Source organism: Hoplias malabaricus, chromosome 1, assembly GCF_029633855.1.
Source record: "Hoplias malabaricus isolate fHopMal1 chromosome 1, fHopMal1.hap1, whole genome shotgun sequence".
In the NCBI taxonomy this organism is placed as follows: Eukaryota; Metazoa; Chordata; class Actinopteri; order Characiformes; family Erythrinidae; genus Hoplias; species Hoplias malabaricus.
The window spans coordinates 76,155,419-76,181,628 of record NC_089800.1 but is presented as its reverse complement, the minus strand read 5'-3'; the positions used below and the strand labels follow the sequence as shown (position 1 = coordinate 76,181,628).

The 26,210-nt window shown below is 38.4% G+C and overlaps 1 protein-coding gene and 1 long non-coding RNA gene across 4 annotated transcripts in view; both read left to right on the top strand.

Annotated features, from left to right (window-relative positions):
- Positions 1 to 3,255: 3,255 nt before the first annotated feature.
- LOC136699026 (coiled-coil domain-containing protein 9B) overlaps positions 3,256 to 26,210 on the top strand; it is a 36,425-nt gene continuing 13,470 nt past the window's right edge. The window contains exons 1-8 of one of the 3 annotated variants that reach the window (XM_066673477.1): positions 3,256 to 3,536; positions 3,699 to 3,820; positions 14,550 to 14,657; positions 15,084 to 15,188; positions 15,473 to 15,616; positions 16,146 to 16,295; positions 20,827 to 20,901; positions 24,564 to 24,748. In XM_066673477.1, the coding sequence (XP_066529574.1) occupies positions 3,515 to 3,536; positions 3,699 to 3,820; positions 14,550 to 14,657; positions 15,084 to 15,188; positions 15,473 to 15,616; positions 16,146 to 16,295; positions 20,827 to 20,901; positions 24,564 to 24,748 (911 nt within the window). In that variant the 5' untranslated portion in view covers positions 3,256 to 3,514. Of the gene's footprint in view, positions 3,537 to 3,698; positions 3,833 to 6,168; positions 6,386 to 14,549; positions 14,658 to 15,083; positions 15,189 to 15,472; positions 15,617 to 16,145; positions 16,296 to 20,826; positions 20,902 to 24,563; positions 24,749 to 26,210 lie in introns of those variants that run through there. The other 2 variants (XM_066673472.1, XM_066673485.1) reach the window with 2 other exon arrangements.
- Positions 6,944 to 8,552, top strand: LOC136699050 (uncharacterized). Its single transcript, XR_010803590.1, has 3 exons — positions 6,944 to 7,169; positions 7,571 to 7,684; positions 7,767 to 8,552. It is a non-coding gene; the product is annotated as an uncharacterized lncRNA (long non-coding RNA).

The following is a 26,210-nucleotide window of genomic DNA, read 5'->3' as shown; positions in this document are numbered from 1 at the left end:
ATTTTTGACACTTTTATTTATAGGATGGTACATTTTTTTAATGATTGGCACTGTCTTCATATTTGCGCTCTCTCTCTCTTTCTCTCTCTCTCTCTCTCTCACACACACACACACACACACACACACACACACACACACTTGCACAAACACACACCTAATTATATGGTAAATCATTTTGCTTCAGGCCAGAACTGTGCATTCCCTCCTGTTTGCCTTGTTTGGCCTCTAAATCCACTTATTCCAATGGCAAACCTCAACACACCGCCTCAGGAAACTGGGGGCAGATTTACCATAACATTATCTTTTTATTATTATTTTTTATTATATTAAAAAATATAATATTATATAATATATATAATATTATTATTATTATTTTATTCCCTTGGGAAATATCAAAAGCAGAGCCCCTGCGAGCCAGAAGGCTGTGTTTTTTGTCATTTGCTGTATTGACTAACATAAATGCCTCAGGGAAAGTTGGTGATGTGTAAGTTTAAACATAGTGTGGTTTGTAGTGCTGTAATGTCTGAACAGGCTTGATAAACCTGTCTTTCTTCATTACATTGTATATACAAAAAACGACATCCTTTCCCCAGATACACAAACACACAAATGCACACAGACACACACACACACACACAGAGAGAGAGAGAGAGAGAGAGAGAGAGAGAGAGAGAGAGAGAGTTTTCCCACAGTAAGGGTTGTCACCCTGTTGTGTAACCACTTTAGGGTTTAGTTACATTAATATAATCAAAAATAAAATCACACCAGATTCTCTGCAATGGACAATAAATAACTATTCAAGGATTTTTTACAAAAGTTTCAACTCACCAAACACACATATATTTTCCCTAAACAAACACACATACACAAAATCTGTATAATGTTGATTAGTTTTTGATGGGATGGGAATTATGTATTTAAAAAAACCTAAACAAACAAAATCAAGAAATTCATGGTTTCATTGATGCAAAGCAACGAAGAGAGAGTAAGTGAGTGAGGATTACACATGCCAGTTCCCTGAGGTGTTTATTGTGTAATCACTCTAGGAGATAAATAAATAAAACAGCCTAAACTGGTTTGATAAGAGTCTTCTAAAAAAAAACTCTGGACATTTTGATGCCCAAATGGCATAGATGAAAGGCCTCAGGCCAAGGCCACATCAGACATGTAGTTCCAGCCCACCTGCGGAATGAATAGCAGCCTTTAAGGGCCAGGTGTTGTTGTGGGATGTTTTTAACTAGATCTAGTCATGTCTTGTGGTTCAAGGTGATGAGTTCCCAGTGCTGGGATAAAGGTAGTTTAAAGATGGTCCAAAGGAGCCACTCGCACCCACTCACAGCTATAACAGTTTTGAAATGAAATAGAATATAGTATATGTTTAAAAACTCCAGTTGCACTGCCACCAACACATCAATATCACTTCAGCGCTGAGACTGATCGACCACCCAGATCACATCTGCTCTGTGGAGGTCCTGTGGGTTTACTGACTTTTGAAGAACAGGGTAAAAGGGTACAAAGTATGCCGAGCAACAGGTGGACTTAAATTTGTAATTGTAGATGTACAAAGTCCTCCTGTAGAGTGAATGGAGCTGAGAGATTCGTAATAAGTGTAGAAATAATGAGTCTGTTAGCAATTTAAAATGAGTTTGTTTACATCTTTGAATCTTCACTAGAAGCCGCTGTTTTAAACTTTGCAAAGAGCGACATCTAGTGTCTGAACACTTTAATGAGAGGCAGCTCTCTTCAATGTTTTCCATAATTCTTTAACCTTCAGCCCAGACCTGAATCAACTTCAACAACCAATACTTTTTGGTTATTAGTTCTTGTAGGAATACTTTACTCTAGATGCTGTAGACTTGATGTCCAGATTTTATAGCATTTATCCAATGAAACCTTAGTGAGGTCAAGCACTGATGCTGGATGATTAATTCTGGATCAAAAACCACATTCCAGCTCATTCAAAAAGTACTGGATGGAGCTCAGGGTCTATATCCCTCTAGCCCATGCTTAGTACTGGAGACTTTGAACTAATAATCAATTGCTCCAGAGTATTCTTGTTGGGTTTTATGTTTTTCTTTGGAGATTAATCTAGCTTTGTTAGAAGAAATGAACAAGTGTCTGCAAATGGTTCACCTCAAAATAAAAAACACATTTCTAGAAAAGTTGGGATTAATATGTCAAATTATTAATCTGTGATTTCTAAATCCTCTTAAAGTTTTATTAATTGAAACATTCATTCATTCATTGTCTCTTATCCAGTTCAAGGGCGTGGTAGGTCCGGAGCCTACCCGGAATCACTGGGCGCAAGGCTAATTGAAAAAAAGCACAAATAAAAAAATACAAATTTATAATTATAATCATTCACAAGATATAAAGATGTAAAATATCCTATGCTAATCCATTAGAGCTTCACATAGGGCCCATCCCACTTTCTTCCTACTGGCAGCCACACAATTTCTATTGTTCCAATCCTACAGCTAGTCCCTAAGTTTGCTGTGGCCATTTATGATCTGATCAGCAACCAGCTGCCCTTAACATCTCAGCCCATGAGTACCCAAATCACCCACTACATCGCTAGCTCTTCACAGAGGTCATCAAGTAGGCACCTACCCTCATCAGTGTGTCACTGAATTAAGCCCATGACACCTCTGTTAGGCTCAACAGTGAAGTCTGATGTCCAAGGCCCACCCCGCTCCAAGCTAGCTTTTACAGTCCTACCTTACTCTAAAGCATCAACAACCGTAAATCCACACTGGCCACCCTGGTGACTAGGGCTGTACCTAGCCCCACTGGCACCGTTAATGCATGCTCAGTGCCAATAGTATATTATAATTATTATTATTATTATTATTATTATTATTAGTAGTAGTAGTAGTAGTAGTAGTAGTATGTAACTGTGTATTTCAAAATTCAGGAATGGAGCCAGTATAGCTAACAATTTAAAACCGTTCATAATGCAGTTTCTACAGTGCTGAGCCCAGAGTAGCAACTATGTAAGCTCTTTCCCCCTATTACTGGAGCATCACAATAACTTTTAATCTGTAATTTTAGGGTAAAAATACTCCCTAGTGTTGCTTTAACATGTCGTACATATCTTAAAATGAGATGTGTATAATTGTAATGAGAAATAACATTCATTTTTATTCAAAGTTATTATTTATGTGGGCGCTGTTATTCGCTTATGCTTACTTAAAAAATATCCTGAATAAACCGTAGGACCGAGTAAACGTGTGAGGTTTGAGGCGCGGTCCTTATTCCCGGTGCACGCGCACGCGCACGTGCTCGTGCCCGCCGTCCATCGGCCCGCAACTGTGCATCGTAAAGCTGAGAATGAAAGAGGAGTTCACACATCTCACACTCCTGTCACCCTTCGGCCTAAACTAGTGTAGCAGTGAGAAGATGATTACTGCAGCCATTTTGAGGAACTACCTCTGAAAGGTCTAGAGTGGGAAAAGTGTTATTTCGGTGCTTTATTTGGCTCTCAGGGCTGCTCTGGATACATTAAACCAGTCTGATGATGGCGTACTACATTCCAGGTAGCCAATGCTAAATTTGATTTAACCCCCCACAGTAAATTAACATTAATAATGAGCTAAGAGGATGTGAATGAGTCTGGTCGGTTTACTTGTTTTATTTAGACATATTTACAGCTGAATACAGCCATTAGTGTCGTGTAAATGGAGACTTGTATTCCTCAGGTACAGTACAAACGCCGTGGACTTTCGTGTCCTCAGGCCTGTGGGAGGACGGAGAGCCCATCGACACAGATGTAAACTTCAACTTAGCGTCTTGTTTATATAACCTCGACATCTGTGAACAGGTCAGTTTAGAGGTGAGTCGGTGTTTACAGCAGAAATGGGACCAACACCACGTCCATTTAATGTATTTGTGGCTAAATATATGTACATAGCATTTAAATTCATAACGGTGGCTGACAAGGTGAATTTCAACTGCTGTTTTCCTTCAAGGGCCAATATCCTACAGTTTTCATTAAACGTTTTCTGCATTGGGCCCCCTTTTGTAGATGTAAATATACACTCTGACATACTCGTATATGTGTGTTTACTTCCAAATTCCGCAGGAATTTATTTTAGACATCGTAGTTCATACAGCTCTGCAAGTTGGTGTAGAAAATAACGACAAATCACCTTTACAGATGACATTTTATGAAAAAAAAAACTATAAAAAAATATAAACTTGAAAACAAAATACAAATAAATTGTAAAAAAATAAAAATATTTACAAATAAAGCATTTAAAACTAGAATTTTATAAAACAGCAAGAGGAAAATCTTTGTAAGAAAGGACATGATTTTTTGATTCTTAAAGTTTGGTGATCTAATCAAACAAACAGGGAACATGCTAACATTTTAGAAACAATGTATTTAAATAAAAAGTAGTGTATATGCATAATGATTTGCTCAGTTTGTGTATTGAGCCAAGAAAAGATATAGTAGCATATAATAAAGTGCGTTTTGAAGGAGCACGTCTGTTGAGGTGTTTTTGGAAACTGGATTAAGGCCTTTTCACACACATTTTTATGCACGAAAACAAAACAGTTTTGAAAAGTTTTGAAAACAAATACGTATGTTAATGAAGTCCTTCCCACACAGTCTGAAAGTGACTGTGACGCTGCGTCAGATTTTGAATTAGAATTGATTCTGTTTTCTACATTGACACAATAAGACTGACCAATCAGAGCATTGCTGTCATGGTTACAGACCAAACAAATGAGCAGGAAGTCGGCGAATGAATAGCTCGTCTTGTTCGTAGCCAAACACAAAAGCTTAAAACATAAACCACATGCTGAGAACTAAAATGCAGAGGTTATGTACGAAAAATTCATACTCGGTGTGAAAAGTCATTTAATTGGAGATATTTACTTGAAGATGCCATTTAAGCTGTCAATTTTTCACTAACATTTATTTTGTCCATGGACGGTTCATGGTGTTTTATGCTGCTGAAAATTTGTCAAACAGGAACTCGTTCCACTTTAGTGAAAAAGGGCAAGGAATCCCCCCTGTTGTCTCGTAAGTGCTGGTGTCATTTCTGTGTTAGGTTTGTATGTGGCGGAGTAATACTTGAAGGGCTTTGATCAGAGTACACCATTGGCAGTCCTGGATCGTCACTCAGACAATCACGTTGCAGGTTTGGAATTAACTGTAGTGTAATTTGTGTTTCACCAGGGGTTTGCTCAAATTATAAGTGTTGCCATGGATGGCTTTGCATTTCACGTTAAGAATACTGCATAGAGGCTCTGAAAAATGTCAACTACAAAACAACTTGTGGTGATATTGGAGATTTTCTAGCCATTTTCAAAGCATCCTCTGTGTTAGGGGTCATTGCAAATTAACACCCTCTTCTCAGCAGATTCTTCACATCTTCTGTCAGTTTAAATTTCTGACTCATTCCCTGAGCTCTGTAGAATATGATCCATATTCGTCCAGTGCCCCATTGTGTCCGTAAAGTTTGATCCGGCAAAAATTAGTGTAAATAAGCTTTATATATTGCAGTGTTTCCATCATTAGTTAATCAGTGAAGGAAAATATTAAAAAAGTAAATAATTAATCTTGTAAACTGCTCAACATCCTTTGGTGGTATGTTATTTCTCAGGAGAATTTTGCTTTTGCATAAATTCATATTGATACCCTGCTGAAACAGGCAGTCATGGCTGACCATTGAAGTGTTCCCGGTCACTCAGTTGAACTTGAATCATGAAGGAGCATATACTTATGACTTATGAGGTTTATTTAAATCAAATTTATGGTTTAATCCTTTTGATAAAGGAGAAATATATTTTGAAATTCAGTGTCCGTATTAATTTATAGTACACTATTATATGCATTGTGTTTGTGATGATTGATTGATTGATTGATTAATTAGGCTGTATTTTGTTGCGCTCATGAAAGATACCCTCACAACAACACCTGTTTTAACTGTAGAATATAGAAAATTGTGAATGACAGTCAGTTATAACAGGGAGTGAAAAATGGGCTGCTTTGTTTTGGGTGTGCAAGGGGCGTGTTGGCCAGCACCATGGGAGCAGAGAGAGGGGTGGGGTGTAGGACGGGTAAGTTTAACTGTGAGTGAGGGTTTTAGACAGACAGGGGGGAGAGTTGTGGGGGGAGAGGGAGGAGTGGCAGAGAGAGAGAGAGGGAGCGTGAGCGAGAGCAGCAGAATGTGTGTGTGGAGGTAAGTGGGCCAGTAGATAAAAAATTTGTGAGCAGGGGTGCCCTCTCTGCGTTTGTTGGAGGCTTTGGCTCGCAGCCCAACGGGTTTTATTTGTAATCAAGGCATGCACACACACTCCATGCAGTTTCCCGTGCCTTCCCGGCTGCCTTGCGTTTGGAAGCTACCCAGGATTCGCGGCTGACATGGACCAAGCTGTGAGTGCATTTGTTTCTCTCTCTCTCTCTCTCTCTCTCTCTCTCTCTCTCTCTCTGTCTCTCTTTCTCTCCCATGTTCCCATTCTCAAACCTGTCCTCCTTCTTTCTCTCCCTCAAACATTTATTTAGGTCTAGCTGTTATGTTTGTCTTAGTTCTTCTGTTTTGTTCTTTTTTTATATATATTTTTCTCTGTTTCTCTCTTTTTTCCTCTCCCACATTTGCTTAGCTCTGTCATCCTCATCTCTAGCCTCAGTGTTTCTGCCTCTCATTCTCGCTCTTTCACTCTCTCTATTTCTCCCTCCCTCCCTCTTCTCTTCTGTCCAGCTAAAGATGGTTGCTGGTTGCTAAATGCAGTGCTGTGTTCAGCCCCTACGCTAGCTGCCACACACACACACACACACTCACACCCCCTGTCCACATGCGCAGCAGCGTTAGCAGCGGCTGCTGTAGAGGAGGCCTGTGTTTTGGCTGTCAGCTGATCGTCTGGGGCTGATATGTTTGGATATCTGCCTTGTGACATTCAGAGAAAGGCTTGGTCTGGGGGAGGGTGTGTTTGAGAGAGTGTTATGCTGGGATTATCATGTTCTCCTTTTCTCTTTTTTCTGCACCAGTGACTCGTTTTTGGCACAGTCACTGGGACATTCTATCCCTTCTGTTGTGCGGATTTGTGTGTATGCCGTGTTTGGTGGTGCAGCAGGGTTTATTTGGGTACCCTGACAACCGAAGCGGCCGTTTCCCAGCGTGTGAGACACTCTCCACCTACCAATCCTCAGCCCTCATGATGTAAGCCCTGTGTATTGGAAGATATGCCTTATTCAGCTGTTGAGTCATGTGGTGGTTTAAAGCCATTCATTTGCTGAGATTTTTTCCCTCACTTTCAGTGATGCTATCATTCAGACTTCGAGTAATGTGCTTACTAAGCTGTCAATCAGTCTCGGTATGTTAAGACAGCCCTGAATGCAAGGAATCCTAACAAATTCATTTAAATTTGCTATGGATTAGTTTCTTAAAATCATTCAGTGAATACCCATTTATCTAAAATAATGGAATTGCAGCCACAAGCTGGCAATATGAGACAAGCAAACTCTTTGTCTGAGCTGTGGTATCAGCCATTGTCTCTTGTAACATACTTCCACGGCATGCTCAAAACACTGAGAGGAAATTGTCAAACTTTTATCACCTAGCTTGATTGATGGGAGAAGAGAGTCCTGTCCTGCCTGCCCAGGAGGAGTGAGGCCATTTTTGTTTTCCTACAGTCCTGGCCTTGGATGGCTGATCGAACATCTGGGCAGAAACTGGTAATCTACAGATGATGGGACTAGCATTTTGACCATAAATCATTTTGTTTAAGATGAATGGTTTTGTCTTACTGATCAACAGATGTGACCAGATGCTGTTGAGGGTGGAGCTGAGATGAGAGCCATCAACCTGGACAGTATTACCTGTACCAGCACAAATGAGACTATTTGCATTGTATTAACTTTAGTAATTCAGTACTAAAGTTGAGCAACGCTTGTATCACTTTAAGAACTGACTACATATTGTATTGTTTTTTTGTTTGGATGCCTGGTAGAAAACACTGATGGATGAAAGAAAAGGATTCAAAATGTCTATTCTGTGGACTGGTTGAGGCTGAAGAATGATATGCTGTGCTACAGAATTAATTGCTTATTAAGTCCTAGTTTATTAAGTTAATTAAATAAATAAATACAATTAAAATTAAGAATTTTGGTCAAAAGTAAACATTTGAATAAATTTATTTTTATTTATTTATTTTAAACACTGTTTAATTTTTTGCCACTTTTCCCCCACTGTCTAAATTAAATAGGCTAGATGTTTTTTTTTTCTTGGTTTCCAAAGAAAATAATAAAATAAAAGGCTAAACTGCTATTTACAGTTTAACTATTAACACCTACCCCCAGTAATAGTAAAAATAAAATATGTGAAGATGACTTAAGTTAGTAATTACTATACAACCATATTTAAAAAAAATAATGTAACATATCTGTATACCAATAACAAAAAAAGTCATGCGCACCTAGAAAAGGAATAAGAGAGAAACCAACAGACAGACTGTATATGCTGAGAAGCTGTGTGCCTCGCTGTAATGCTTGTAAACATGACAACTTTGTTCTGTTGTTTACTCATTTTGGAGTTTGCCTTGAATGCTTGAAACTGAATAAAAACTGGAAACTTCAATGTGTTCTGCTGTGACGTGTTAAAGTGGATATTACCCTGGAGCAGTTGCACCTAGTTCTGAAGCTAAGGAGTAGTGTTTCACTCTGATTCATGTCTACGGACAGCACTTTGAATAAAGTAACGGCGTCATTAACACTTTTTTAATTATCCAACTGAATATTCCAAGGACAGGGACATTTTTTTTTAACATCATCGAGATCCATACCTCAAGAATCATGGATTTGTTAATTTGTACATTTAATTGTCATCTTATTAAAAAATAATGTGATATTTATCAGTAAAGCCCAGAACAATGACATATTAGGAACTCATCTAGTCAAGAGCTAGCAACTGTAATGTATCAGAAGAACGGTTTCTGCAACTGTTGGCTGGTGGCCTTTTTTCCAGGCTGCGTTGGCAGACACAGTCCTCCCAGTTTGCTGCTGTGTGCATGTATGCGATGTGACTCAGTACTCTGTTTGAGAGGAATGTCACATGGAACAACAAGGATTCTTTTATGTCATCCCAGACGCGACAGCGAGTGTCCAGCATCTTTCTCATTTTTTGCTTTCCGCCCTTTTCCTCATCATAGCCCTCTCTTTCTGTTTCTCTCTTTCATGCTTGTTTGCTGACTGGCAGATGATAGAGTGACAGAGACTAAGACATTTTCACAGCAGGAGCTAATAGCGGCCACCGCAGCGGGACTTTGCTGCATTCTCACAGATGGTATAATTGGCAAATGTTCTCATCTTTGTTGTAGGCAGACCCCTCACCCAAGCCTGCTTTCATAGACAGCATGGATTTCTGGGATTTTAGTCTTTAACAGTGAGAGAAATACAAAAGTGAAAAATTCCAATTTATAATTGCAGTCATTAGACATCAGAGTTAGGACTTTTATTAAAATAATGGGTACGTATTCATAGAACAGCAGCAGCTGGATGATGAGTGGTATAGGGCAGTTTTACATAGTCAGGCTCTTGCTTTTGTGTCTCTTTAGTAAACAGGCTGATAGATTCTGTAATGTTTTTAATATTTAATGCACTAACTAAATGCTTATGCTGATTGCTGTGCATGAGTGTATATATATATCTACTGATCCTAAAGATGATACGGGTTCATAAAATATTATATAATAAGAATTACACTGAGAAATACTTGTTGTTTAACAAATGCTGTAAATGAAGTGACATGCTGCCATTTTAGTGCTATAACTTAGCATCACAAATTTTTCTCTTACAGAAAATATGTAAATATGTTCAATAGGAAGTATTAGTCAAATCTAAATAGCTGTCTCATACAGGTCATATCTGTCTATACCAGCATGGCTACTGTAATTCAGTTTGTCCTTAAATGTCATTATAAATGGAAGCAGACACACACACACACATGAACATGGTGTCATTCAAGCAGTGCACTTATGAAGAATGAGGTAAAAGCTATTTGAATGTCTCTGGTGCCCACTTATGGCTTATTTTTAGCCTCCTGAACATGAGTGAGTTACAGGCGAGTGCCATGTGGTTCTTAAGATTAAAAAAAATAGTGCATGGGAGAAAGCTCCATATAATATGTTTTATTATAGTGTGTGATAGGTTGTCTAATAACAAACACAATTAACATTAAGATTGAAAGGCAAATGGAGTTTAAATTGAATTCTGGAAACGGTAGTGTCTAAATGATGCTTCTGTGCTTTTGTGTAAGTTTCATGTCCATTTTCAGATGTTTTGGTGGTGAAAAAGAAAAATCTAATTCACTGAATTTTGACTTGTGGCCTTTGCTTTCTCTGTGTGACCTGAGGGCACTTCTTCTGAAGCTTCATAGTGCGTAGGTGTCCTGAATCAGCTCCTGGAGCAACACCTCACTCATATAATGCTTTCCTTTTGAATCATTGCAAAAAAGCAGCATTTGTAGGGCATCTTACTCCATATCATATACCAGAGATGAGTCCTGCTGCTTTTGGGTTTTTGGAACAGTTGCTTTGCCTCGCCCCCCATCCCCTAAAGTGGTTTTATTTGCACTGACCCAAGCCATTTCTTGCTCTTTCTTCATTTGTCTCAGAGTGCCTCATTCCTCGTTCTGCTGGCTTGTCAGACATGTGCCCTTCAGCCTTAGCTTGCAACCATTCAAAGAAATGGCATTACTGTTCTGTACCACAGAGCCATAACTGAGTCTCCCTGGGGGGATCGGGAACACAGTGCCGTTTTAGACACAGTTCCATAAGCACCTGGATAGGATTTTAATTACAGAGAACAGCCAGATTACAGCACTTTAAAACACTTTAAAAATTTCCAGCTAATAAGAGTATTTACTTGTTCATGACATCTTTCTTTGTGTAGATAATTAATATATGCGTTACTCAGCTTGTCATTGCTGATGAAAACTAAGAATATAAGAGCTTTTTTACAGCAGCTGGTATTAGCTCTTGCCACTTCCAAACTTCAGATGTTTGCAGCAGTGACTACAGAATTGTGCACATGTATATTTCTATTGTTACACTTTCTAGATACCCAAGGACGCTTTACAATACACAGCGCTCAGAACACACTGCTCAGAATACTCAGAACATTCAATCCACACACTGGCCTAGAAGTGGCAGTCAAATGCGCACAGCGTACTCTCGACCAGGAACGACCGTCCACCTGGAGGACTGCATCGGGCACTAGGATTTCACCCAGGACAGAGTGCCAATCCATATCTGGGCACACACACATTCACTCACACATACACACTCATTCACTCACACAGCAGGACAGTAATTAGACAGAAACCAATTCACCTACCCTTCATGTTTTTGGACTGTGGGAGGAAACCGGAGACCCCGGAGGAAACCCACGCAGACACAGGGAGAACATGGAAACTCCACCCAGATGGGAGATGAGATCCCAGCGCTGGGAGGCGAACGTGCTAACCACTAAGCCACCGTGCCGCCCAATTTACACTTCATAGCACAGCTGTAATGTTTTACAGTTTTTCCAAGACACAAGGATTCTTGAACACTGCATGTGTGAATATTGTGTACATATCTAATAGTTAAGCACTTGCAATGAAGAACCATATATGTGATTTTTTTTTAATACCTCCTGAGCCTGAAATTATATTGTTTGATGCCCTCTATTTACAAAATAATTTCTTCTGTTCTTTAGGCTTTAACTTTTTATTTAAACGTATTATTCTCAAAAACTAAGACTGAACAAGCGAGCAGTGCTACTAAAAAATGTAAATCTCAGTATGTAGTCTGTCAGAAGTTTGCCTTTTATTACAGTTTCAATTATTTCAAGAGACATTCAACATTTTATGGGCAATACAAAGTGCTTCAGTATCGACAAAGGAATAAATGTTTTTTTAAAAATGTACCTATAACTGAGACCACACAACATGTTAAAAAATAAACTTGTAAAATAGTGTAATGATGGTGGCAATATTGAGTGAGGACTTGACTCCTCTAACAGCTGTCTCCCAGGACCCACTCACCTGGAAGGGAGATGCTTGACCTCTGAACCGTAATAGTCCAGTGGTGGTAGCTGTATAAATAATACTGCCATCGACTTTTAAAGCTGCAAACTGGGATTTGAAAATAGAAAAACAGGTTCCAGCCTCAGGGCTGAATTTTTTTAAAAGAGAGGGTACTTGCTGCTAACAATAAACTGGGTTTTGGAAGCAAGAATATTTGTGAACTGTGGAATCCCAGCCTTTACTCTTAACTCGCCAGGATTTGTTCTCATAAATCTTCAAATAAACTTTGGCGGGTTGTAGGGTGGCCGGAGCCTACCCAGATGAAGAAAATGAAAGTGGATTTTGATTTGATAAAGGTACCTGGCATTTTGCAGAAAAATTATTTACTTACAATACTGCGCCTAAATCAGAGATCACTTTGTGTATATGAAATGTTCAGTTAAAAACAGCCATTAATCTTTTATGTTTTCAGTCACGGAATAAAAGAATAAACTGTATATTTAACAGAAATCAGGGATGCCTACAGAACTAATAAGTGCAAATAAACAGTATTTAAGGGTTGAAATAAGGGGGTGGTAGATTATATGCATATGTCAGAACCAGTTTGAATACAGTTTGGTTTGTTTAGATTAGCTTGGATAGTTGAATATACAAGCAGAAATGACGAGTGCAAGTCTGAGCTGAAACAAACCATGTGCAGACTCGTTACTGGTTTGGGAACCCTTCAGTGGACTGAAGAGTGAACATGTGGCGAAAGTAATGGTGCTAATACCTCAAGTATAAAAACATGGCTGTTATCAATTGGAGGAGAAGACACAAGTTATTTGTGGGTATGTTTTGTGCTTGAGGCCTTTACTGTGCTCTTAGGACCCTCTACATATATCTCCACACACCAGATTAAACACAACAACTTGTATCAGTAATTTCTGTGAATTTTGGGGAAATTTCATAGACATCCTTTTCACGTTAAAATGTAACGAAGACAACTTCCTAGAATGTGTGTGTGAACAGATTTTTACTTCCCACAATGTGATATATTCCTGGTATACACACACACACACACACACAGGGCCACATACACAACAGCCTAAATCTAACTTTTGACCCGTGACATTTCCTTTCATAGCTGTGAGACCGCAATAAAAGCAACAGACCGTGACACTTTTGTTTCAAAACACAAAATCAGATAATGGATGAATGAGAGGGTGTTTTCCATGGCCACCTGCCGATCTGTTCCATCTGTTGATAATGTGGACAAATGGATTTCCTAAAGATTAACCTGACAATATTGTCTCCATAGCATAAATACAGTGCTGTATTTCATTACTAGAATGCATATTTTATTGAATTTTATATTTTATGTGCCAAATTAATATTTTCAATATGCAATACATATTATTTACAACACCTGTTACTGAATGTTGTTACATATATGCAGAGCACTCAATTAAAAATTTAGTTTAAAAATATTAATACTTGTTTCTTGTTTGTTCTTGGATGTTTTTCAGTGGATTTTATACTGTTCACATCGAAATTATATCGTATCAACCAAAATTAAGAAATATATCGCTATAATAAATTTGGCTGTATCATCCAGCGTAGGGATGCATACCGTTTTTTTTATTTATTTTTTATTTATTTATTTATTTATTTTTTATAAACATCTCTAGTCCAGCCCTAACTAGAAGGCCTAATTTTGTGCTTGGGATGATCCCAGCAGCCCCAGTTACATATTTAATCTCATCACTCCATAGACCTTGCTTCAACAACTCCTTTCCAGATGTCCTTTTAGTTCTAGATTTCAATTGACACCTAATTTATAGTTGCACTTCCTTTTCTCTTGTTTCTCAAAGTGGAAATCATGTTCTGTGCATGTTAGCACAATAGCCAGGTATATTTTAAGTATGTGGACTGCAGTGAAGGCAGCATTTAAAACTAGCTGGTGGCTCACTGTTGTTAACATGTGCTGATGGCTGACAAGGGAGGGTGTTGTAACATGGATGGATTTTAGATAGATGTTCTAGATGTATGGTCGTTTGGGCATTTATTTGGTGTCTGTTCATACTTGTGTGTGTGTGTGAGAGAGAGAGAGAGAGAGAGAGAGAGAGAGAGAACTCTGGAGAACACTACATTTGGCACTTGTGCTGAGGGCGTCAGAATATTTAGCATGTGCACCTATCATGTTGCATGCTTGAAACTGACCCCATTAATGTTGTGTCCATCTGCAGAGGCTTGCAGAGCTGAAGCCTATGGTTGGACAGTAAGAAACATATACAGACTCTGAAAGTTTGGGAGAATAGAGTAGTATATATAAGTTATTATTTAAATGAATTCTACCAGAGTATTTGTTCAGTGGTTACTGTCTGAATCCTATTGTTCAATGTGTATTCTTCTTTTTTTTTGTGTGTGTGTGAAAGTAATGGGTTTAGGTTTAAATATTAATGTGATGCATGTTCACACTTGAATAAAGCTTTGTATTTGAGGTGGAAAATATTGAGTTTGAGAAATCAATAAAATGGTCTTTCTAATCCACAGAGCCCCACAGACATGATGCTGCTGAAGAAGGAGCAGAAGGATGCTGAACTGGATAAGAAGATTGAAGCTTTGCGCAAAAAGAACGAGGCCCTTATGAAGCGGTATCAGGTAAAAAATATTCCCTTGTTTCTCCAGACTGTTATATCAGCGTGAAAGCTCTCAGATGTTTGTCTGCCAGGCAAATATCAAGGCCCATTTTCCCCCTCATTTTCTGACTGAAAGGCTATTGTATATAGTCACCTCAAATAAGATGGGTGAGCATTCTGTCTTTTGATGCAGGGCCTGTGGATTGCTTTCCTTTATCACATTATTTTACACTTAATTGGCTGTCAGGTTAGATATATGAACATTAATATTCGTCTCTTTAATACTTGAATTATAAATGAAAGATTCTATTTATTGCAAACAGTTATACAACACAGGTGTGATTAAATAATTATTTCACACAAACTTGCAGCTATGAAATGAAAGCCTGCAGACTTTGTTTGAAGATAAACTACTAAAAGGTTTTGTGTAATGTTTTGGGTGCCTTAGGAGGTAGAGGAGGATAAGAAACGGGCAGAGCAGGAGGGCATGGCCCTACAGAGCCGCAAAGGAAAAGTTGAGGACCTGACCATCACTATCAACAAGTCCCCTACTGTGAGTGCCATTTCCTTTCGTTCAATCACTGGTATTACTTTATTTATTTATTTTCATTCATTCACATTGTTATTATTGCAACTTTAATCAAAATGTATGAAAGCGTGCATGGATTATCCAAGCAGGACCTGTGCTTATCTTTCATTCATTCATTGAATTTCTAGAGAATTTTCCTTTGAAGTATTATGTATATTTCACATATAAAAGCTAAGTAGCTGTTGCCTTAATGTGAGAAATTACAGCAATAGATTTAAAATGTTCCTCTTTTTTTTGTTCTTGTGTAGGAGAAGCGTGTGGTGACAAAGAAGGGCTCTGGAAGCATGAGCCCCAAAGGGCTTCAGGAGCAGGAGGAGGGAGGGCCTAGTATTTTCAGCAGTGGCAGAGGAAAACGAAGGCAGCTTCTCGTGACCACACCAGGAAACGCCAAGGCAAGCTAGCAGTGGTGTTGCCAATGAAAAGAGTCTAAAATAGCACAGAATTAGCAGGTTTTTGATAGTGAACTATGATGTTATGGGGTGACTTGGTGAATTTATCCATGAATTGGTTCCCTCATATTTGCTGCAAACATGATTGGGTCTAGCTGATGTTGCCTAAAATTTTAATTAGATTTTTGCTGTATTTATTTGTATTTATACATTTATTATTTAAATCAGTCTAATAATTGTTCCGTGTTTCTGTTTATTAAAATCAAGCACCATTGTCCCGAGTGAACTGTGAGAGCTTAGTTTTTGAGGGATTTGTTGTTTGTGTTTGGATTTCAGTTTTATATCAGCTCAAATGGGCTGAGGTGGACTGAATGTCTTATTCCATATGTTGACATTAATTGAATACAACAAGAGTCTGTGTTTAATGCTGGATCTTGAAAGTGATGCTCTAAATAGGCATATAAAAATCTTTGCACTAATAACTTGCAGTAATACATTGCAGATTTCTCAGTGTAGAGTCTGTTCCCTACAGGGGAAGAGGGTGGTCAGTGAGAGAGTGGACAGGAAAAGTTCTACTGGGCCACTTGGGACAAAGCATCCTTCTGAGGACATAGAGGAACAGTTGGACACTACTGCAGGTGCAAGGAACTGTCTAAACACCAGAAGAGCAACAGGAAACCAGGTAAAGCTTTAAACTGGGCATTGTGGCCATTTGTTCATGGGCAGATGCCCCAGAGCAACCCCCCTTTCTTTTGGAGAATATGTTTCTTTGGACATTATACAAGATGTGCATGAACAGTTAATGCATGTATCAGCATTGGGTACCTCTTGAAGCAATGTTATTCACTCATTAGAAGGGGTATTCACGAATCTTATGGATATATGGGATATGCACAATAAATAATTAACCAATAAAGAAAACTTTAATTGTTGTAATTAGGAGTTACAAAAAGGACATTCATATAGTAATTGTAAAGGTTAATCTAAATAGCTTAAGGAGCTCTGCTCTGAGAATAAATATTATATCCCCACTGTGAGCTGCTTTATTTGTACTAGGAGTGATAACACTCCATGCTCAGCCACAGGCTTGAACTGATGCGTGGAGCTTTGTGTCCCCCTACAGTAGTTGAGATTCAGCTGGGTGGTAGAGAGGCCTAAAGTGCCTTGGAGTGAGTAAAGTGCACACTTGTTCTTGCTCTGTTCTTGAAAAGTGACATGTTTCTCTCAGCTGTGAGAATGTAGTTTTTCAGAAATAAGTGTCTGTTTCTGTCCTGGGGACACACACATACAATGGAATGTCTGAGACCACTAGTAAAAATGCTTCTAGTTTGTGTTATTTTTGCAACTTTTTTGAAATACAGGTAGTATTATCAGCATTTGCAACATGTATAATATTTGGACGATAAACAAGAAATGTTTAATGTGATATTTTAATTCTAGCATTCAGTCAAAATGGCATAAACGTGAATTTTTATGTCAAACCCACTTAAGTATCTCTGAAAAGATGCTACATAAGTGTGAGAAATAGGGATGGGCGATATGGCCCTGAAATAATATTACGATATTTCAGGATATTTTGACGATATGACACTGAAAAAATACCCTATAGCAACATAAAAAGTAAATTTAATATTAAATATATTTAATTAAATATATTTAATGGGGCGCCACGGTGGCTGTCACACAGCCCCAATCCGGGTGACTGTCTTTGAGAAGTTTAGTGTGTTCTCCCTGTGTCTGCGTGGGTTTCCTCCGGGTGCCCTGGTTTCCTCCCATAGTCCAAAGACACATGTTGGTAGGTGGATTGGTGACTCAAAATTATCCTCCAGGGTGTGTTTCTGCCTTGTACCCAGTGATTCCAGGTGGGCTCTGGACCCACTGTGACCCTGACTGTTGTCACAAGGCAGTTTTACAGAATCGGTAAAATCGAATTAAAAGGTCATTGTAACTCAATTATTTCATAGAAACTCTGTTGTGGAAGTTGTTTGAATTATTGAGCCTGTACATTAATTATGGTTTATATAAAATAACAGCATGATGCCATAAAAGTAATAAACACAAGTGAGACCGACTGGCCCCAGTTTAAATAAATATCAATGACTTAATTGCAACTATTGCAGGGTCACTTTGTTCTCCTGAATCTTTTTTTATGATCAGTTATAATTTTAGTCCTTGTTAAAATGGCCATGTCTTTTGGCGCTGGTCAGAGTCCAGGCTCCACAGTATGACCCCCCCCCCCCCCCACCTTGTATATGCACATTGTTCAGAACTCCATATGGACATCATACAGCATCAGCCCTCCACTTTTTCTACTTCACCAGTCTGCTCTTTAGTTGTAAATCATTGCCTCCTCTTCTCTCATTCACTATGTCTTGGTGTCTGGGTTGCCTTGCGCTTTGATTTTGCGGTGTCTCATGTTCTGCTGTTTTGAATAGACCCCAGACATGAAAGCAGGCCCCTCCTCTAACTCTCAGCGATAGCCAGACTGTTGCATGGGGGGGGGGGTTGGTCTGTTGCTGATTGATGTGGAGGCAGATGCTCAGAGAGCCATTCACAGTAGTGCATTGCCTGGGCTTTTGAATATGCATCAGGTCTAAAGGGATATTCAGTAGGGTTTGCTCCGTTGTCTAGAGGCAGGAAAAGCAATGTTTCTGCTGTTCCCAAGAATTCCACAACTCTTTAACCATTAAGCCATGGCTCTGGCCATTGTGTTTTCATCTGGTTCCCACTGATTGGTCCCTGTGGGATTTAGCAGATCTCTAGTCACACAGTTTGATGCGGAATTAATTTTCAGGTGTTTGTAATGCCATCTCTCTACTGTTGGCTGCCCACATTGCTGTACAGTTTAGTTTAATATGCATTTATTAGCATACTGCTTTTACAAAAAAAAAAAAAAAGACAAAACCAAATACTAGACCCTAGATCCTAATTCCAAGGCGAGTTGTGTTGAGAGAGTGTGAAAAGGGGAAAAATACTTAAAGCAATTACTCTTCAAGAACAAAAGATACAAAATAAATAAATAAATGAAGGATTTATAGTTAAGATACAGAAGTTCAGATTAGCTAATCCTTCTAAACATAAATTTTTGGAATTCTGGTCAGGTGCAGATGATATGAGCATAGCAATGTATTTGAGTGAAATTATTTGTTTTTGTTTTCATGAATTTGTTCGTTTATTGATTTAAATAAAAATAGTTGTAGTCTGAATAACAGACGTCAGGTTTGTGGACTGTATATTTACTATATTGAGTATATTTACATGAGTGTTAATCTTATGAAAAACTTATGAATCTTATGAAATATCCTCTAAACTATGTGTATTGTGACCTCAAAAACCATAAACCTTGTTTCAAAATATATTATTTTAATTATTTTATTTTTTAGAAATACACAACGGAAATAGAGGACCAATGTCAATCACAATTGTTTCTCCTAGCCCAAACTTATGACACAGTATGACAGCCTGCTGTCATCAAATAAACTGAGAAAAGTACAGTCAAAAGTTGAGCTTCCAGACCACTTTTACTAGATAACTAATGCATTTTTATGAAGTTAGTATGTTATACAGTGAGAAAATACAAATGTATGTCATTATAATGATTGAAGCAAGGTGTTATTGGCGGATTATAAGGTATCATGACCTTGTGGTTAGTTCATTAGTTGTCCTTACTTGGTTGACAACTTTTGGTAGGTACTAAACACTGCATGCCTGGAACATCATAAAAGACTTGTAGATGCTCTGACAAACACATCATGACCTATGACAAAGTCACTCAGGCCACTGCTCACTAATGTATCTTGCTTACAACATCAACTTCAAAAACGTACTGTTCTGACTGCCGTATATTTATATCTTAAAGATGATCTTTAAGGAGATGATCTTTGTTAAACTTGTCCCCTCTCTGTGGTTCTGTGGCTATCTAGTTATACACTAGCGGAGTTGAGAATGGGGCATGAGGATTTCTTTGTATGTGGCACATTGCTTAGTGGAGAGCGTAGACTGGCATGCAGAAATGTACCCAGTTGATAGAGACTGAATTAGCATTAGTGGGAGCATAGCTGAGCCATAAGGCAGAGAAGCTTGCTGAAGATCAGTGATACGTCATTGTGCTGAGAGCTGATCACTGCAGAATGACTGGAGGCTCTGCCAGAGTCTCACAGTAAACACCAAGTTTGTAGCGCCGTAGCTTCCTCTTTTCTGAGCCAGAGCACGGATGAGAATTACAGTGCATGCTCAGTGAGAAACAGCAAGAGACCTACTACTATACAGAGAGGATGGCTAAATTAAAAACTCAAACCCTGTCTGATTCTGTGCCTCATCTCTGTCTCTTACTCTTAATTTTCTTGTATTTTTTTCTTATCTGTTTTTCTCTTAACTTTACTCTGTTTCTCTGCTACACACTCAGTCTCTCTCTCTCTCATATTCTCTCATTCTCTCCTCATTGCTTCCAAGAATAAGGGACAGAGATTTGTAATCTAATCAACATAGCAGCTCTTGTTCTTAAAGGCCAAATTATGCAGCAGCCAAGAGAAGAGGGGAGGTCCCAGAGCAAGTGCTCTGTCTGTATGTCTCTCTCTTTCTCTCTCTCTCTCTCTCTCTCTCTCTCTCTCTCTCTCTCTCTCTCTCTCTCTCTCTCTCTGACATGCATTGCCAGGCAAAAGTATGAACACAGGATCATCATTTTTTTATGTTACGTTTTTAATTATTATTTTACTCTTTTGGTTAGATTCCTTTGCGTTTTTGATCATAGAATTGAAACCCCTCGCTTCATGCACTATTGCTGTGTTGCCATATTCTCAGAAAACTTCATAAGGAGCCTTCTGAGATGCTTTTGCAGTAGAATTGAGTAAGATACACAGATAACTGTTGCTCAGAACAAATATTTGGGTGATTTAAGGACATTTTTCAGATTAGTCTTGGATTCCCTCTGTGTTCAGAGATTTAAATTTTGAAATATTTAACTAGTTTAGTGTTTCTGATTTTGTCCAGATGAGGGCAGTATAACTCTATCTCCATATACAGCCTTTTTCATTTTCAGCTCTGCTGTTCTATTACTTCTTTACATTATTTTGGATGTGTTTTTGTGCAAGGAACTGCTAACACATTTTACGCTAGTCCTTTTAGGGCTGGTTCTATAAACAATTCCCATTGTGATTGTGCATGCACATTTGCTATTGTTCTTTCACTTATTGTCTTTGTCTTGTTCTTGTAAGGTTGGGAGAAAGCAAGAACGAAAGAGTCGAGCTGATGAGGCTTATGGATTCACTGAATATGACCCCTATTCACAGGTAAGCTCTCTGCTTTGTTCAATATACCACAAGGATCAAACACCACAGCAGTGTTTTCCTCTTGTCTAAACAATCCTTTTTAGAACAGAGACTTTCTTTAAATGAGAATGAGCCACAGCTCAGTTCAGAGGAAGAGCACAGGAGTGAGGAGCAGAAACGTTGATATTTAGTTATTTTCGCTCAGTTCTCATCCTTCTGTTCATTTTGACTATATTTTATCAGTCTTACGTATTTTCTTATGTCCTGCTTTTAGAACACAATATCAGAAATATAATTATACACTGACCAGTTATATGTGGAAGAGTACCTATGAGAGTTACAGTTAAGAGGGCTTGAATACAGCCTGCATTGAACCATACTGGTGGGATTTCCTTTAAAATCACTACAAGTTGTGGTTAAAAGGATTAGAGTAGATTTGCACAGGTAGTATTCAAAATTGCAAGGAGAGTAGTCACACAATCAGGTCAGAATTGTGGTAACTTTGTATTTGAAATCGTTTGAAAGAGGTGATTGATAAGATCAATTAGAATTCACTATAAATATTGTGAGAATGATTGACAAAGAACTCTGCTTATGTTATTAACATCTGGAGGAAGTGGCACACATTTTTCTATGTTAAAGTGTCAACAAGGATTGAAGTTGCCTGCTTTGCATTATGATGAGTGTTTTGAATGTAGTTTGTGCTGCTGTCTGAGAGCCTATTCTCCCCTTGGGGCTTGGGACCACACCATTTATAGATCAATAGATTTATCCACAAAATCCGAAGAAATTCATAAACAATCTGATAGTTTCACTCATGAGGAATTCTTGTCCATATGTGGTTTTAGGGCTGAAGGAGTGCGATAGAAACTTTTTCAGTGTTTCAGTTGTATTCACTCTGGAATACAGGGGTTCACCTCTGATCTCATTTGATGAACTGACCCTTATGGGGGGGGGGGGGTGTACTTAAAGTATTACTTTAAGTACATTTTGTAACCAATAATTTCTATGAAATCACTAGTAATGTGTAATTTAAATAATAAAAAATTATACTTAAAATACACTTACACAGTTAAAGAACTCTAAAACACAGAGCGTGTGAAAATTACTTATAAAAATATATTTCACTAATGCAAATGAACAGACCATGTCAGTAATTGTCACTAATAAAATGACAAAGGATAGTATTATAAATTACAATACTTGTACGTTTGAAGTATGACATATGACTTGTACTTCTAACCATATAAATATATTTAAATTGTATTAGAAGGCTGGCCAAAATAACATAAGACTTGTGCACTCAATATATATTAAATATAACCTAATTTAAAACACTTATTAGTAGTGATTTAGTGCACAGTGGATCCAAATTAGCATAATTTAAGTACACGTAGGAAAGGGGAAAGTCACAGTCATGAGATCATGATGGAATTCATATTCAATTTAACCGCTCAAAATGCTGCCTGTTTTCAAAATGAAAGTATAAACTTCAAAGGGTGCATTTTGAGCAAGCAGTATGATTCATGCTAAGTTTGTTGTCATGATCAATTATTCATTCATTCATTTTCTGAAACCCCTTCATCCTATTCAGGGTCCCAATGGGTCCAGAGCCCATCCTGAATCCTGCAAAGCCATAACACACCCTGGATGGAGTCCATCGCAGGGCATCGCACACTGACGCAGTCACTCACACACTCACATTTATGGACATTTTTCAATAACCAATCCACTGTGGGAGGAGCGTTTTTTTTCTGTATTGAGTAAATAGTTGCTCTTTACATATTAGTGTATTTAAAAAAATACCTATAAAATATAAAATGCTTATAAAATAATCACAGTCCAATCAAAGCACTATGTGCTTGAATTTCATCGATTATAACTGCATACAGATTTGAGTAAGGTGACTGTACCCCGTGGCTCTGCTCCTGAGGGAAGAGGGCGTCTGTGCTGAATGTTTTGTTCTTCACTGTACCCAGAGGAGGGTTTTCTGTTTACACGCAGCTCACTTCACACCAGTGGAAAAACAGCATCGACCTGCCAACTTGCTTTGGTCTGATGTATATCTGGCACTTGGTCATCTGCACTTTCACGTTTATGATTGCAATGAAAATCCACAATACAGAGATGAGTGCAGTATAGCCTTTGTTTGAATAGCCACTGGTCAAAATATATATTTAAAAATAGTTGAACATTTCTAAAGGGTACAAATTCACACTAATCCGTTTATATACAATTTAGTGTGCAAGTTTTCATATATTTATTTCTGAGTTTAATGTAAGGGAGGGGTAAATCAAATATGAATCGAAAGCGTTCACACATGCCCCGTTTTAGTGTTTTATTTATATCCTTTTTGCCAAATTAAGCAGATACTTTGTAACTGTATTTGATTGTTCCACTTTTTGTCAGTGATGTCCATTGCACATGATTGTATAAAATAGCTGTAATATAGGGCTGATCTGGCCTGCTCATACCAGCTAATAGTATGAACCAAAAATTCAAGCAGTGTAAGATTGCATTCAAAATTTATTTTTAAATTAAAATTTAATTATTAAATAAGGTGGCACGGTGGCGCAGCAGGTAGTGTCGCAGTCACACAGCTCCGGGTGACTCTCTGAGAGGAGTTTGGTGTGTTCTCCCTGTGTCCATGTGGGTTTCCTCTGGGTGACTGTCTGTGAGAAACTCAGTGTGTTTTCACTGTGTCCGCATGGGTTTCCTCTGGGTTTCCTCTCCCACGGTCCAAAAACACACGTTGGTAGGTGGATTGGCGACTCAAAAGTGTCCGTAGGTGTGAGTGAGTGTATGAGTGTTTGTCATCCTACTCCGGACTCACCGCGACCCTGAATTGGATAAGCGGTTTCAGACAATGAATGAATGAATAATTATTAAATGCGTCCTCTGCTCAGCACCATGTTAAAATTTTGTTGTTCAAGTATGGCACTGCCCAGACTAGCACTATTGTCAATGTTAGCATTATTTAAACACTTTTATATTGCATTAACCCATCACAGGGATCTGAAGCTCCTACCAACTCACAAACTGAAATAAAACTTAGAATTATATTTAAAGTATAGAATTATATTTATCTTTAGTAAACATGGAATAAAAATCGTTTGTGCTCTTACATAATTAGCAAGCACATGAGAGGAAGAGTCCCGCTTCCTTGTCAGTGTCTCTTAAGTCCCAGAGATGGACCATTGTTTATGTTAGAGCTCAAAGGATTACAAGGATATAAACTGAGTACGACAGACAAAATGAGTGCACAGACATAAGACTGATTTAAGAAAGGAGAAGAAAGCCAAACAAAAACATGACTAAGACCTGTGACTTCAGCTCCTGGCGCCTCATTGTTGGGCCTGTTTGAGACTTGTGGTATTTTTACCAAAAAGGGTTATAATATGTTCCTTTTAAGCCCCCAAAGAAATGATCAGCTTATTTGAGTGATACTCACATACTGTGCAAAGATTAGACATCAACCTTCTTTTACTTGTTTTTCAGTCAGAAGTAGCTCGAGAAAACTAGTATGTTGCATTTACTTTTTTACTGGAAATGAAGAGAGGGATCTTTTGCACAGCATTTCATGTGAATGTGGGTATGAGTGTATATAAACCTCTACAGTATACATATTTTATTTTACTATGTATATTTGAAAGCATTTTGGCTTACATTTTACTGAATTGTAGCTGACAGAAGTGCTGGACATACCACACCACACTGTCCTGGACACCCCAGCTTCCAGTGAGGAGCAGCAGGAGTATCTTCGCTGGAAGAAAGAGCGGGAGGAGATTGACAGAGAGCGTGTGGCTCGTCATAAAAATTCCCAGGGCCAGTGGAGGAGAGCCTGGGACATGGACAAACCGGAGCTTATGTAAGCTGCCGCCGTTGTCCTCAGCATGACGCATGCTCTCTCATGCTTAACTTTGCTTTGCTCTTTCATCTTGCATTGTTTTGGACTTTACTTTGATTTGCACTTTTTTTCTACGTTTGCTTTGTATGTTGTGTGGTTGGACTCCTTTCGTCTGACTATACCTAAATGATAAATCAAGCTTTTTTTTTGTGGAAGCAGACTTGAGTTGTTTTTGTATGCTTGTGCCCTGTTCACTTTGTTCATGTAGATGCCAAAAAAAGGAAAACATCTTATTAACACCTAATACTAGATCTTTTCTGTAGATGTCTAGTATTTTACTTAATATACTACAGCTGTTGATTGATTCTGTTAATGTTCATACTCAAGTTTATTGCATTTCTTTTCATTTTATCATATCATTATCACTGCATATGACTACTTTGGTCTGAAGCTAGCGTGTTTATTAACAAGGACACAGTGTCTTTGATGAAAAGCACCCACCGGTGGAGTACCACCTAAACATGAGTGTTTGAGGAACAGCACTTTTTTGTATGTGATTTTGTATTATTATTTTTTAATCGTATGGATGTGTCGGTGAGTGAGTAGGTTACAAACCTAAAAAATTCCATGAGGTGCTTTGACTTTTAAATGCAATGCGATGCAATTTAAAAATTGTTAGGGAGTCTATGCATTACATGCAGAATCACTGGGCACAAGGATGGAACACACCCTGGAGGGGGCGCCAGTCCTTCACAGGGCAACACCACACCCCCCCCCTCCCCCGGACACTTTTGAGTCACCAATTCACATACCAGTGTGTGTTTTAGGGCCGTGGGAGGAAACCGGAGCACCTGGAAGAAACCCACGTGGACACAGGAAGAAAACACTCCTCACAGACAGTCACTTGAACCCACAACCTCCAGGTCCCTGGAGCTGTGTGACTGCGACCCTACCTGCTGCTCCACCGTGCTGCCCTTTATTTATTTATTTATTTATTTATACAGTTTGTCGAATTGTGTCTGAGATAGATTACACAGAAATCTCCAAATATTTATTAAGTTGAAATGAAAAAGCTCTGCTGTTAACATTTCCTCAGAGAGAGAAATCCCCTGTTGGTTGCTGCTAAGGCGTTGTCTCCCTAGGGAGGAAAAGTATGAAGGCAAGGCTTTATTGAATGTGCTGGTTAGTGGAAGATTCTTCTTACAATGAAAGATGCTCTAAATGGTTCACAGATCTGCATTATGTGGTATATTGTAAAAACAGCTGTTTTGAAAGCGATATTAGTTCCAAATAATTATTCGTCTATTAAAATCTAAGGTTTTTTAGGTTCTGCTAAAGCTCCTATTTGTTTACTACTGAACCTGCTGAGGTTTTTTTGTGTGGACATAATTCTGACCATACTCTAAGACTCTTAAAAGATTAAAGTCTGACAAACTAACACAAATTAAAATAAAATCCCACACAATGATTTTCACAAAGACAT